This window comes from Ipomoea triloba, chromosome 8 (assembly GCF_003576645.1).
Source record: "Ipomoea triloba cultivar NCNSP0323 chromosome 8, ASM357664v1".
NCBI lineage: Eukaryota > Viridiplantae > Streptophyta > Magnoliopsida > Solanales > Convolvulaceae > Ipomoea > Ipomoea triloba.
In genome coordinates, this window is record NC_044923.1 from 15266925 (window position 1) to 15280289 (window position 13365).

The 13365-nt window shown below is 38.0% G+C and overlaps 1 protein-coding gene across 1 annotated transcript; it reads right to left on the reverse strand.

Moving 5' to 3' along the window:
* Positions 1–691: 691 nt before the first annotated feature.
* On the reverse strand, positions 692–6775 carry LOC116027356 (eukaryotic translation initiation factor 4B2-like). The gene is made up of 3 exons (XM_031268931.1): positions 5465–6775; positions 2177–2677; positions 692–1106 (listed from the first exon to the last, which is right to left on the reverse strand). Exons 1-3 carry the CDS (start codon positions 6649–6651, stop codon positions 1082–1084), a joined length of 1713 nt encoding a protein of 570 aa, XP_031124791.1. The 5' UTR covers positions 6652–6775; the 3' UTR covers positions 692–1081.
* Between the last annotated feature and the right edge of the window lie 6590 nt (positions 6776–13365).

Genomic DNA, 13365 nt, shown 5'->3' on the forward strand with positions numbered 1-13365 from the left:
TTTTTTTTTTTAGAATATCTCCTTTTGCTACTAATATTATTGTGGCAAAACTATTTTTTGTTTTCCATCAACAAAATCATTGAAACATCATTTAATATTTTAATTCATGCACATTTCGATCCTTTTTATACAAAATGGATTGACCACTATATTTTTTAAAAAAAAAAATTAAAAATATTACTACGTAATTTAAGATCGAAATGTCCACGACATTTAAATAATTTTGTTAACAGATGACTAAAAAAGTCATGTCACAATAATACTAAGACCAAATAAAGATGTTCGGTAAAAAAAATAATAATAAATAAATAAAATTGAACTCACCTATAAATTTAGGTTCAAAAATTAAATTAACTCAAAAAATGTCTTCAAAAGGTCTCAAACAAGAATAAATAAACAAAGAATAAATTTCACTTTTGGTCCTCTGACTATTATCCATGAATCACATTTGGTCTTTGAGTATTAAAATTTTCTAATTAGATACATGACTGTAATTTGTATCACATTTGGTCCTGCTGTCCAATTTTCTGACCAACTATTGCCAAAGTGCACATTCCAAAAGAAGCAAATGCAGTGTTAGTCAGAAAATTGAATGGCAAAACCAAATGTAATACAAATTACATAGTCATGCACCCAATTAGAAAAATTTAATAGTTAAGGATGAAATGCAATTCATGTACAATAATCAGGAGAACAAAAGTGAAATCTTCTCATAAATAAATCAATCAACTACAGGTCTCATAAATTCCAACAAACAAACAAACACTAATAAATGATGCTACAGAAAGTAGCCAAAACATGACCATCATGGCCCAATGTTCATTACAATAGTGTTTGGAACCAAGCAAACATGCTGCCTGCCTATAAGATGAGAAGAAAAGGGTAGAATGCAATTTTACATAGTGTCAAGATGCAACAATTAATGTACTTGGTGCTAATCAATAATTCTAGCTCCAATTCTCACAGCAAAATTTAAGATGCAATTCAACAGAAGTTGACAATATTATTCTCATCCAATCAATCTGTCCGTCAGAACTCAGAACAAAGAAAAGAAGATCAAAGAATCCACAGTTGTCGCAATTTACCATCTGTCATCTGATCTTGACCTGCCAAAATGACACGAGGATGATGAACATTATGTGAATTTCATAGAAGCCTCACTTTCATGCAATGAACAGTAAAGATTCGGTCCTTATTGATAGCACTCTGTATAGTCCTAGGTTTCTTTTCTTACTATGCAATGTAACATGATATGCAGATCCTAAATCTGAATAATTCAGTGTCATTCCCACTCCAAGGGCAATGTAAATTCCTAAGGTGCCTTCCACAGGCTTGCAGACCTCGGCTTTCTACACTCTCACCACATTTACAGTTGACCCTCTAAAGAAATAATCACAACACAGGCACATGTTACAAAAATAAGAAAACTTCTCTTTTTTCTTTTGAAGGGGGCGGGGGGAGCTGGGTGTTTTAACTTTTAATACACTAGCACAGACGAGATCTTCAAAAGAATCTGAGACAACAGAATTATATACTACTCTTACTAATTTTATATTGTTCCCATTTTCACAAAATTTCTGCAAGAATTTTATTAGCAAATTCAGAGGAACTTTCAGGTAATAGCTCAGGAAAGCAATCCATCAAGAATGAGAAAAGGAAACCATAGGAAGACCACTAAGGCGGTAAACTTTCACTCATCAAAAATAACAAAGGAAGTAATTTACCTGTAGTCAAACATAACAGTAAACAACTATATTAACTAATGGAACAGTTTTAGATTTCATAAAAAGGATAAAGAATTGTTCTATGATTTTTATTCTGTTCAAGTCCTTTAATCCTTCCACAAGACTGCATAGATAAAGTTTCTGTATCAACTATCAAGTTCAACAGCATGCTCTAAAAGCTTCACATATCATCCTCCTCCCTCCTCTCTCCCTAGTCCCTCCCACACAAAGAACATGCAAAATTGCCATTTGAAGATATAAATTGCACTAACAATGTTCTACCCAACTTGTATGTCATTCACAACTGATCTCTAAAAAATATCCCTCCAGGTTGCAAAAGATAATCGACTTTTTATATATTTTGGGAGATATTTAGTTTCATGTGTTGAATAAGCATGCATGAGTGAGACAGGCGGGGAAAGAAGAGAGAAAGAGAGAGTGAGTGAGAGTACCTCTCCATGTTCCTGTTACCAAAATATCTTCTCTCCCTTCCACCTTGGAAAAATCTTCTATCATCATTAGACCTAGCACCTTGAAAACCTCTTCTGTCCTCAGTTGGACTAGCACCTTGGATAGCCCTTCTGTCCTCACCTGGCCTACCACCGTGGAAGGCTCTTCTATCGTCAACTGGCCCAGTCCAAGCATCTCCTGCACCACGTGATCTAGGCCTATCCATGAACTCACCACTTCTATGTTCATCAACAGATCCTGGCCGGGATGGGGGACGCTCAGCAAGGCTTGTAACTCTATTCGACCCTGAGCCTGGCCTTTCAGTTGTTTTCTCACCAAAACGAACTTTGTCATCCAAGTCACGGATCAGCAGTTCCAATTCCCTTTCTTTTTGATTTATCAAATCATGGGTGGCTGCCTGATCTTCACCAGCATCTTCAAGTGCTTCTTTCTTGAGCTGTTCTATTTCTTTTTTCAAATTCTTTTCCTCATCTGTCTCAGGCCTGAAGCATTTTTATCCATCAATAAGATATTCTATTTCAACTTCCTTTTCCTACTTTATTTCTTTTGAAGGAGTAGAGAGGTTGAATTTTCATAATCAAATCATATAAGAAACTTATCACACAGTCATATAAGCAAATAGTAAATAAAACAGGACCAACAAGTATGTGATTGTATACAATACATACAATACCATTATATCTATAAGTTGTGTTGAACTGGTAAGTAATTATATCTAGTAGAGTTAAGGCATGTTTTGTGTAGACTGTAGACAAAGGTGTATGTCAGTATATTACTTGTCACTGTATATTTCAGTTATCTTTGGAAAAAGATGAAGGGGCAAACCTTAAGGGAGCGTTCAGTTCAAGTTATACAACATAACCAAGGGAATGTAAGCTTTGGAATGTCACATTCCCATGTTTGGTTCATGTACTCTTATATATGTTATTACAATTGCCTTAATTATTTATTTTAATTTTGAAGTTATGAAATACATGAAAATATGTTAAAGGTATTAAAGTAAAAACAAAAAAAAAAAATCATTATAACATAAAAGATAACCCCTAAACCAAAACGGTTAATATTACATACCTCAGTTTTAACTAAACACAAGAATCTAACATTCCGAGTAATTTAGCATTCCCAACAATCTAACATTTCATGAACCAAACGTCCCCAGAAAGTATGAATCTCACTATTGAAAGCTGCTTTTCCTTTGGTCAATAAATGGCTTACACATCAAAGAGCACAGAGCTTCCTCCACAATAGGAAACAATGTGCCAAATATTCTTACCAATTTCATTCCAAAATATCTTGAAATATATTATGCAACACTATCCAGTCTTTTTTATTTTGTGTGCAATTCAAACTTGAGTGTTTTCCTGTTGTCTTCTACTGATCGTCTGATCATGTTGCAAACTTGCAATATTTCTGATTTCTCATTTATTGTTTTTAGTCCAAAAAACCTGAGTTATAGAGAACTGAGGTACAACAGTAATTGGATGAGAGAATTGATATAGACATGGAGGTTTATTTGTCATGAGATAAGGGTACAATATTACCTTAAATTATTGCATTTGCATTTATGACATCTGAAAGGACTTTGCAAATAAGACTAAGGCAATTACCCTAAACTGATGTGTGTGTGTGTGTACACGTGCGCTACGAAACCCACACTTTGTAATCTTCAGGACCATAATTAACTATACACATGAACAAGCAAACAGAACAGACTTACTAGATCACATCACTGATCAAAAGAGGAACTATCCCTCCTGCTTAACCTATCCAGAACTTGAAAAAACATGCTATAAGATATGAGGATATCTATCCTGTAGAAATATGATCCACCTTAATTCTAATGGAAACATGTTGAATCGTGAAACTCAGCATATAAGTTAGCACTAGAAACAATGAGCAGCAGTTATGAATATGACTACAAAGTGCTACCACCTAATAGATGGTAACAATCAATAGTTGCCATTTTTTCCTGGTATTAAAGAAAGTCCATGGTCGCATTGTACTAGAGACAACAATAACATATTCTTTGGGGTAACCCCAACTAATATGGCTAAGAATATAAACTTATAACTACAAGGCAATATTGTGAAACGCACCGCCTACGCGCTAAGCGGCCGCTGGCCGAGGCAAATCCACAATAGGCAGCCGGCCGCCGAGTCGGCGGGGCAATTTTTTTATTAATTTGGTTTTTTCCGCTCAAAACGACGTCGTTTCGAGCGGACAAAAAAAGAAAAAAAAAATCCCAATTTTTATTTTTTATTGAAATCAACCCCAGCCCCAAATTTCTAAACACACAGCAGCACACTCCCACCCAGCAGGAGCAGGTCACGACGTCGTTTCAAGCGGACAAAAAAGGAAAAAAAAAATTCCCAATTTTTATTTTTTATTGAAATCAACCCCAGCCCCAAATTTCTAAACACACAGCAGCAGACTCCTACCCAGCAGGAGCAGGTCACGACGTCGTTTCGAGCGGACAAAAAAAGAAAAAAAATTCCCAATTTTTAGTTTTGATTGAAATCAACCCCAGCCCCAAATTTCTAAACACACAGCAGCAGACTCCCACCCAGCAGGAGCAGGTCACGATGTCGCCCACCTCCACCCGTTGCCGTCGCTGGTCTCCCTCGCCGTTGCCCACCTCCGGCCGTCCAGCAGCAGTGTCCCAGCTCCCAAGAACCAGCACCAGCCAGCAGGTAATTTGGCTTTTAGTGTTTATTTTTTATAAATAAAATGCATTGCAAAAATGTGTGAATGTTATTGCTGCTGGGAGCTTGGGAGTGCTGGTCTGGCTGCTGCTGCTGTAATTTGCCATGTTTCTTTTTAATTCCTAGACCCCCGCCTAGGCAGCCTAGGCGCCCATCGAGTTTCGCAACATTGCCACAAGGTCACGACTTCAAATCCCAGCCCTCTTGGTTTGAGCCAGTAAGCTATGAGTAAGCTATGCGCTACCTAGGCTGGTTTAACCTTGTGATCCTGTGACGGCTAAGGTCAAAAGGCAGGTTTACCCAATGCACAACCTAGGGTAGTGGCTGCGGGTTTCCTCGTCACTCCAACAATAAAATAGTTTTCTTGGAATAGTATCTTCTTCTGTTGTTCACATTGGCTGGAAAATGACTCATTTTCAAGACAGTATTGTCATGAAGTAGATATTATGCACAAAATGGACAGAAGCAAGAGCTAATGTGGTGACAACTAAATGAATGGCTACTTTAGATAATAAAAAGCCAGCACAAGCACAAGCCAAACAACTGTAAAATGAGAAAGGTGCAAACCTGTTAATGCGTTTTTGTTCCAAATCTAAATCAATCTTCCTCCAATCCAGACCCTTTTCCTCCAGCAAAACCTCTCTGGGCTTGGCATCTCCAAAAGGATTTACCTTTGCCTTGGGCTTCACCCCTTCTATCACACCCTGCAGCAATGCCTGCCCATCAGAGCGGGCGGACTGGGAGCTTTCAGGCCTACTCGAGTGTGAGCTGGTTGGACGACTATTCCCCTTCTTTGCATCTATCTCTACATCCAGTTTTTTCCAGTCCAGACCTTTCTCAGCAAGCACCTCCTCCCGAGGCCTAGCCGCCCCAAATGGGTTAGGCTTGTTCACCTTCGCAGTAACCTCGATCACATTATCCTCACTTCCCTGTTCGCTCTTAGGAGATTCCAAAACCAATCGCTGACTCGAACCCCGTGTCCAGCGCTCAGGTTCGGGCCTCGAGTCTCTGAATCCTGAACCGAAACTGGAAGATCTGGCAGATTGAGGAGCAATAGGTTTCTTAGAAGCCGCCCAATTATCATCGCCATCAGCCCTAGAGGCTCCGCCGCCGGCTCCGAGCATAGCATATCTTGAACGAGCGGGATTAGAAGTAGTAGAATTAGAATCGAATGAGGGCAAGGGTTTCTTCGTTGAAGCCCAGTTATCAACCTCATCAGCTCGCGAGGGTTGATCGAAATCCGAAGCCCTAGATTGAGGAGCCCCCCTCCGATCATCATCGAAACCCCCATAAGACCTCCGATTGTTCCCCCAAGAGCCTTCACCATCGGTATCTCGATCTCGGCCCCGACCCGGTTGTGGGCCCATGAACCTGCTCCCGTAGTTAGAAAACCCTCCACCAAGCCGCCCGGATTGCATTTCCTCCGCCGACCGCTCCTTGGGACCCGTAGGGAGGCGGAGCATCTCGTCCGGCGTGAGCCGGCTACTGGAGCCGCCAGAGCCGAAGGTCCCCTGCATCGTGAACTCCTGCAACGTCATCTTCGCCGCCTTCTTCTTCTGTTTGGTGCTGGTGGCCTCCCTGAGGCTAGGGTAGTTCTGAGAGTCGCTGCTGGCGCCACCGCCGCCTGCGACGGAGGGAGGCGCCGCCGCTGCTGCTGCTGCGGCGGCGGCGGCGGCTTGCTCGCGCTCCTCAGCTTCGGCTCGCTCCGCTTCTGCAGCCCATGCGCCAATGTTTCCCCATGGAGATTTCGACATTGTCGAATCACAATCACAAACAAGATCTAAAAGTACACTATTTTCTTCAAAATCAGATACATATAATAAGCGAACACAACTATCCGCTGACCGCTGATATATTACTCCCCGAAATATTCTGAATTCTAATTATAGAGATCGCTTTTGTGTATGTATAGCTGAGTCGGAGCTCCGATACCAAAACTATAGTGGGCCGGGAGTTGTTGTGTAACCATCGCATTGCAATATGGACATTGTGTTTTGTGTTATGATTTTTTGTGTCTTACATAATGAAATTTTGTACTTTATAAGTATAAATTTTATACTTGGAACAAATTAGTAATTGTGTCTTATGTTATGAATTCTTATGGTTTTGTGTATGCATTTTATGTTATGAGTTTTTGTGTATTGTGTTATGAAATTTTGTACCTTATGTGTATGAATTTTGTACCCCGTCTTTTCAATCTAGTTGGTCCATAATCTTATGCTAAGTGTCTTGTGTTGTGGTTTTTTTTGTGTTTTGTGTTATGAAATTCGGTACTTTATGAGTTGAATTTTGTACCTTGTAGTTTTAATTCATGATCTGTAATGTTATGTGGACCTTGGTCCATAATATAATTGTCGTTGTGTATTGGCAATTTATGTTATGGACCAGAGTTCACATAGCATTGTGAATCCTAAATCAAAAAGACGAGATAGATAATGCATACTTGTAAAGTACAGAATTTCATAACATAATAAACAAAAAATCGCAACACAAGACACATACAGATGTTATATATTTATTATTTTTCAAATCTGATTTAGGTACAAAGTTTGCGTTCATAGGCACAGAATTTCAAAACACATGACACAGAAATTTATAACATAAGACGCAACTACTAATTTGTTTCAGGTGCATAATCCATACTCTTAAGATACAAAATTTCATAACACAAGACACAAAAACTCACAATATAAAACACATACACATACATCACAGTCCACAATGCCCTGTGAACCTTGGTCGATGGTATAAGGATAAAGGATTGTTGTGTAATATTGTAGTTTCGGCCGAGAAAGTATTAATCAAAATTAAATTTGTGATTTTTTTTTATATAAAAATCATTGTATATTTATCTCACAAGTGTTTTACACGTGCGATACACATAATAGATTATATAATGAGTTAATTCTATTTTTGATCCTACATTTATAGGTGACATTCCATTTTAGTCCTTTTTTATTAGAACATCCACTTTTAGTCCTAGTATTATTGTGATATGACCAGTTTTGGTCCTCCGTCAGCAAAATCGTTGAAATTTTGTTAAATACAAGGACATCTAGATCTTTTTTATACAAAGTAGGTTGATCCACTATATTTTTTATGTTTATTTTTTTGAAACAATTCATAACTGAAGATCAAAATGCCATTGTATTTAACGAAATGTAAACTATTTTGTTGATAGAGGACCAAAAATGGTCATGTCACAATAATACTAGGACCAAAAATGGAATTAACTCATTATATAATCATTTATATAAAATATTATAAAACTTAAAACAACTTTAAATACATAAAAATTTATAAAGTTTACAATAAAAATTTACAAAGTCAACAACTTTTTATATACAATTGTTTAAAAACTTGCAAAAGTATAATGCAAATTATTTCTCACACTTGAATACTTGATAAAAGATTCCTTTTTCGAATTCAAGATTTTTGAAATTTCAATAAAAATTCATTATTTCATGTTATTACACATACACCTTCTGATTTATTTTACATAATAGCTAGTTTTGAATATTTAATCATCATATAAATTAATAATACTTGAAAATTAATTTTAAAAATCCATATTCGTACAAATTTTTAGTCTTAGTTAATTAGCTTGTAGAAAACAGCATAATTACACTTAGTCTATAAAATTTTAGCAACAATAATAATTTACAATAAATTAAAATGACATTTGGCACAACGACACAAAACTTTAAAGAAAATAATTTTTTTTAAAAGTCTATGGTCATGTTTAGTAATATAGCTGATAAGTTAATTTTGACGGGTTTGACTAACACCCCTTATATATATATATATATATATATATATATATATATATATATAACAATCATAATACTAAGTATTTGATTTTAAGGATTAAAATTAAATTTGCTGTGCAAGTTTAATTTAAAAGTATTGCAACTATGTGTTTTATTGGTGCCTTTGCAGCAATTGTTATACTATACACCAGGGTTCATATTACATTGTGAATCCTAATAAAAAAATGTTGAAACTTCAGTTAACACATTCTGGACCTACAGTTAACAGTTTCTGTACATGTAAACAAATATTTGATAATTGCTAATACATAATATAATAGCTACATGTACAAAAATTGTCAACTGCATGTATAAAATACGTCAACTAAATTTGAAAGTTATTTTTAGATCAGGATCTTCAATGCAAGTAGAACATGGTCCATGTTATAATTTGCCAGTTTGCTGAGAGCTTCACACGTCCTCATCAACTTCATATTTCCTCATTTTGGTGTCTTCAACAATATTCCATTTTTATTAATTTACTTCATCCCTTGTAATCAATATAATTTATTCAATTATTAGAGAATAAGGAAGCAAATTCATTTGCTTCACTTTTCAACTACTAGGATTGCTTCCAATTATTGTATTATTTATTAGTTGACCAACTTAAGTGGTTAGTAAATTAATCAACTCTTCTTCTCCTTCTTCTTTTCTTTGTAATAAATAAAAATGATTATTTAGTATTATTAGGACTCCGTGTATTTGAATCACGTTAGGACTATCAACTCTAGTCTAAGACTTCTCTTATGTGTGTGTGTGTGTGTATATATATATATATAAACACTACGTTCTCATCTAGTATCAGCTAGCCTAGGTTTCCTTTTTGATGGCTAACGGATATGTTAATTCCTCAGAACGGACCTTCTCAGATGTGGTTGTTTCTTCCTCGGTCTCCTCGACCGTTTCTTCTCTCTCCACTGCCCACCACTTCATTAGCATCAAATTAACGAATAAAATTTTTTTATTCTAGAGAGCTCAAGTTATACTGTTTCTTCGAGGGCATGATCTCATGGGTTTTGTTGATGGAACCAACCCTTGCCCGCCTACTATGCTTCTAGCCACTGATGATAATGCGACTCTTCAACCTAATCCGTTGTATGCCTCGTGGGTGAGACAGGATCAGACGGTTCTTAGTATGCTAATTTCTTCTTTCTCACCAAAGGTAATGCAGCATGTTCTTGGCCGCAACACTTCCCAAGTCGTGTGGCTATCCGTCGAGCGTGTTCTTGCGTCGACCTCCCAAACTCGGATTCTACATCTTCTTGGCCAACTCCATAGACTCCGGCAAGGCGACTCCTCCGTCGCAAATTATATTGCTCATGCGCAGGTGGTCGTTGAAGACTTCACTCTCGCCACCCGACCGATTTCATTGGAGGATCAAAATCTATATGTTTTCAAAGGTCTTCGCCAAGATATCTTCCGTTGACGACGTTGTTGGCTGTTCGAGGGCAACCCGTGACTCTCCAGGAGCTTGCTGACCTGCTTGGAGCTCATGAGTGGGTTGCGTGCAATAGTTATGGTGGTTCAGTTCCAATGCTAGTAGCGTTTGCGACACAACATGGCGAACAACAATAAGGTCGTCGCTTTCTGGCGTGGTGGACAGGAGCACGGTGGTTTGCAGTAGCAGTAGCCGTCTCGGGTTGGTGATGGTAGTTTTGGTGTGCAGCATGGTGGCGGACAACATGACGTGCGTGGTGGCAGATCGCGAGGTCGCGTCGGATGTAATGGTAGTTGGCAGCCAAGGTGTCAACTATGTGGTATAATTGGTCACATTGCACCCTCATGTTTCTCGACCTCAAGCCAATTTGACCTATTCAGAAGGTAGTCCCAATATCCGATCTGATTCTCATTTATGGATTCCCAACACTAGGGCTACGAACCATGCTACTCCTGATATTGCTGCCTTGTCTACATCCGAGGAGTACACTGGTGGTGACACTCTGCGGGTTGGTGATGGTAAGGGTTTGCACATTAGTCGTGTAGGACATGCATCTTTTATTACCCCTTCTAGAGTTTTCAAAATGTCTGATATATTGCATGTTCCTAGTTTGTCATTGTCTTTGTTGTCTATACAGAAGTTTGCCATAGATAATAGTGTTTTTTTTTTTAGTTTCACCCTTCTTTCTTTGTTGGGAAGGATAACAACACCAAGGCGACTCTTCTGCGGGGCAGTAGTTCAGGAGGGTTATATACTTTACCTGTTCCGCGGGCTAGCCCTCAAGCCTACGTTTCTTCTCGTGTTTCTTCTTCGATGTGGCATGATCGCTTGGGTTATCCTCATTAGCGAGTTTTGAGTCGTATTCTTCCTTTTTTTTGTTCTTAGTTCAAGTAATAATAATCGTTGTACTTCTAGTTTGTGTTCAGCGTGTTAATTGGGTAAATCTACACGATTCCCTTTGCCACATGTTGACTCTATTAGTTTGAATGTTGTTTATTTAATCTATACTGATATTTGGGGACCAGCTCCTATGTTGTCATCCACTGGTTATCGCTATTTTGTTCTTTTTGTTGATGACCATTCTCGTTACACTTGGGTCTATCCTATGAAATTAAATCTGATTTATATGTTATATTTGATCAATTTCGTGCTTTAGTTGAACGTTCATTCAATCGTAAAATTAAAGTTATACAGTCTTATCTAGCTGCTGAGTATAAGAAGTTGCATTCCTTATTTGTTCAGTTAGGTATTAATCATAGGCAGTCTTGTGCTTATACAAATGAGCAAAATGGTCGTGTTGAAGGAAAGCATAGACATGTTGTTGAGACAGATGTTACACTCATAGCTCGTGCTTCTGTTCACTCATGGCTCGTGCTTCTGTTCACTCTCGTTTCTAGGATTATGCTTTTGAAACTATTGCCTACTTGATTAATAAAAGAGCAAATTGCCATTTTAGCCCACTGACTATAGGGATCCTGTTAATTGCAATCCACGACTTTCAAAATTGTTAATTTCATACTATAACTATGCAATTTTTATCAATTTCGTTCACTTCGGCCAAATTCACTGGAAAATCCTAACTTTTCTCCGTGCAATCCACGACTTTTCTTGGAATCAATACAATAATTCATACTTTAGTTGAATGTGCAATCCACGACTTTTCTCCGGCGAGGTTCCATTTTTTTCGGCGAGGATCTCAAATTTGCCAAGAATAGCCGCTCTAAGCGGGGCATACATGTCGCTCTGGCTGCCACGACGCCGAACGTCACGCCGGACCGTTTCTGATGATTCCGTGAACTATCCAATCCAAACTCTATATTCTTGGAATCAAATACACATTATTGTATTATTTTGTAATAATGGGTAGAAATATAAAATGCCACCAAATAGGCAAATATAATCCATGATTCAATTCACACTATTATTTGCAATATTTTTGTGCTTTGAGTTTTAAGTTGGGTAAATGTTTAAAAACCAACAATATTGGCAACTGGAGGGTGTTAGTTTCCGCAAGCCAAATTCTTGAAAACTTAGAAAATTTGTGGGTTTTACTTAAAAAGCTTTGCTCATCTCTCTTGCTTTGAGCCCGTTAGAACGAAATTTGGCCGGAGAAGAAGAACAGACATGTGAAATTACTATAATACCCCTCATTATTTTAGGGTTTAGGATTTTCCGACGTATTTGGCCGGTAATTTGGCCGAAGTGACTGAAATTGATAAAAATTGAATAGTTATGGTATGAAATTAACAGTTTTGAAAGTCGTGCACTGCAATTAACAGGACTCCTATAGTCAGTGGACTAAAATGACAATTTGCTCTTAATAAAATGTCATCCAGTGTCTTACAGAATTCTAATCCTCATCTTCTGTTGCATAAGTCTTCCCTATCCTATTCCTTCCTCCGTGTGTTTGGTTGTCTCTGTTACCCTCACTTGCGTCCTTACAATCGTCACAAAATGTCATACAAGTCGTCTTCGTGTATCTTTCTTGGTTACCCAGAGTCCTATAGGGGGTATAGATGCATGGATTTACAAACTAACAAAGTATATGTTTGCAGACATGTAAAGTTTGATGAGCAGGTGTTTCCTTTTGAGTGCAATACTGTGCCACGGCCTCCTTCTGATGAGTCACGTCCTTGGGCTGAGTCTGTTCTTACTGTGTCACGCGCCATGATAAGTGCCAAAAACAGTCAAATTTCGGGTCATGTTTAGATGATATTTTACTACCTCAGCACCCAATTATGATCACTTTCATGGATAAAACCTCTAATTAAGCACCTAATTGACAAATCCAGCTCAAGGAATGTATTTTGAATCATTTCCGCAGGATATAGCAAAGTTTTGGGCCAAAAGAAGCAACAAACAAAGAATCCACCAAGCAGGAGGCTGCCACACACCATCACACGCGTGTGAGCATGCGTGGATCTATTCCAGAGAGCTGCCACGCATGGTCACACGCGTGGTAGCAGGCGTAGAGCGCGTCCAGTAGGGCAACAGCGGAAATTCGACTTTTTGGAGCAGCTATTTAAACCCTTCCTTCTTATTTTCAAAGGGGGCAACTCCCAATTCTCAGATCTGAATTCTCTTTCCTTCCTTCCCCTTTGGGGAGGAAAAACACACTCAATTTCCATTAGATTAGTGTAGATCTTAGGATTGAAGATGGATTGAAGATGTAGAACCAACCATTCCTTGGGTAACACACTCTTTCCATTGAATTGCTTGTT

What these genes read in the sequence shown, in the direction of transcription:
- LOC116027356 (XM_031268931.1), bottom strand. Translation starts at nt 6,651, where the DNA reads ATGTCGAAATCTCCATGGGGAAACATTGGCGCATGGGCTGCAGAAGCG. An exon ending in GAACAAAAACGCATTAACAG is followed by an intron (nt 2,678 to 5,464) that starts GTTTGCACCTTT and finishes AAAATGCTTCAG; the next exon opens with GCCTGAGACAGATGAGGAAA. An exon ending in GGTAACAGGAACATGGAGAG is followed by an intron (nt 1,107 to 2,176) that starts GTACTCTCACTC and finishes TCATTTTGGCAG; the next exon opens with GTCAAGATCAGATGACAGAT.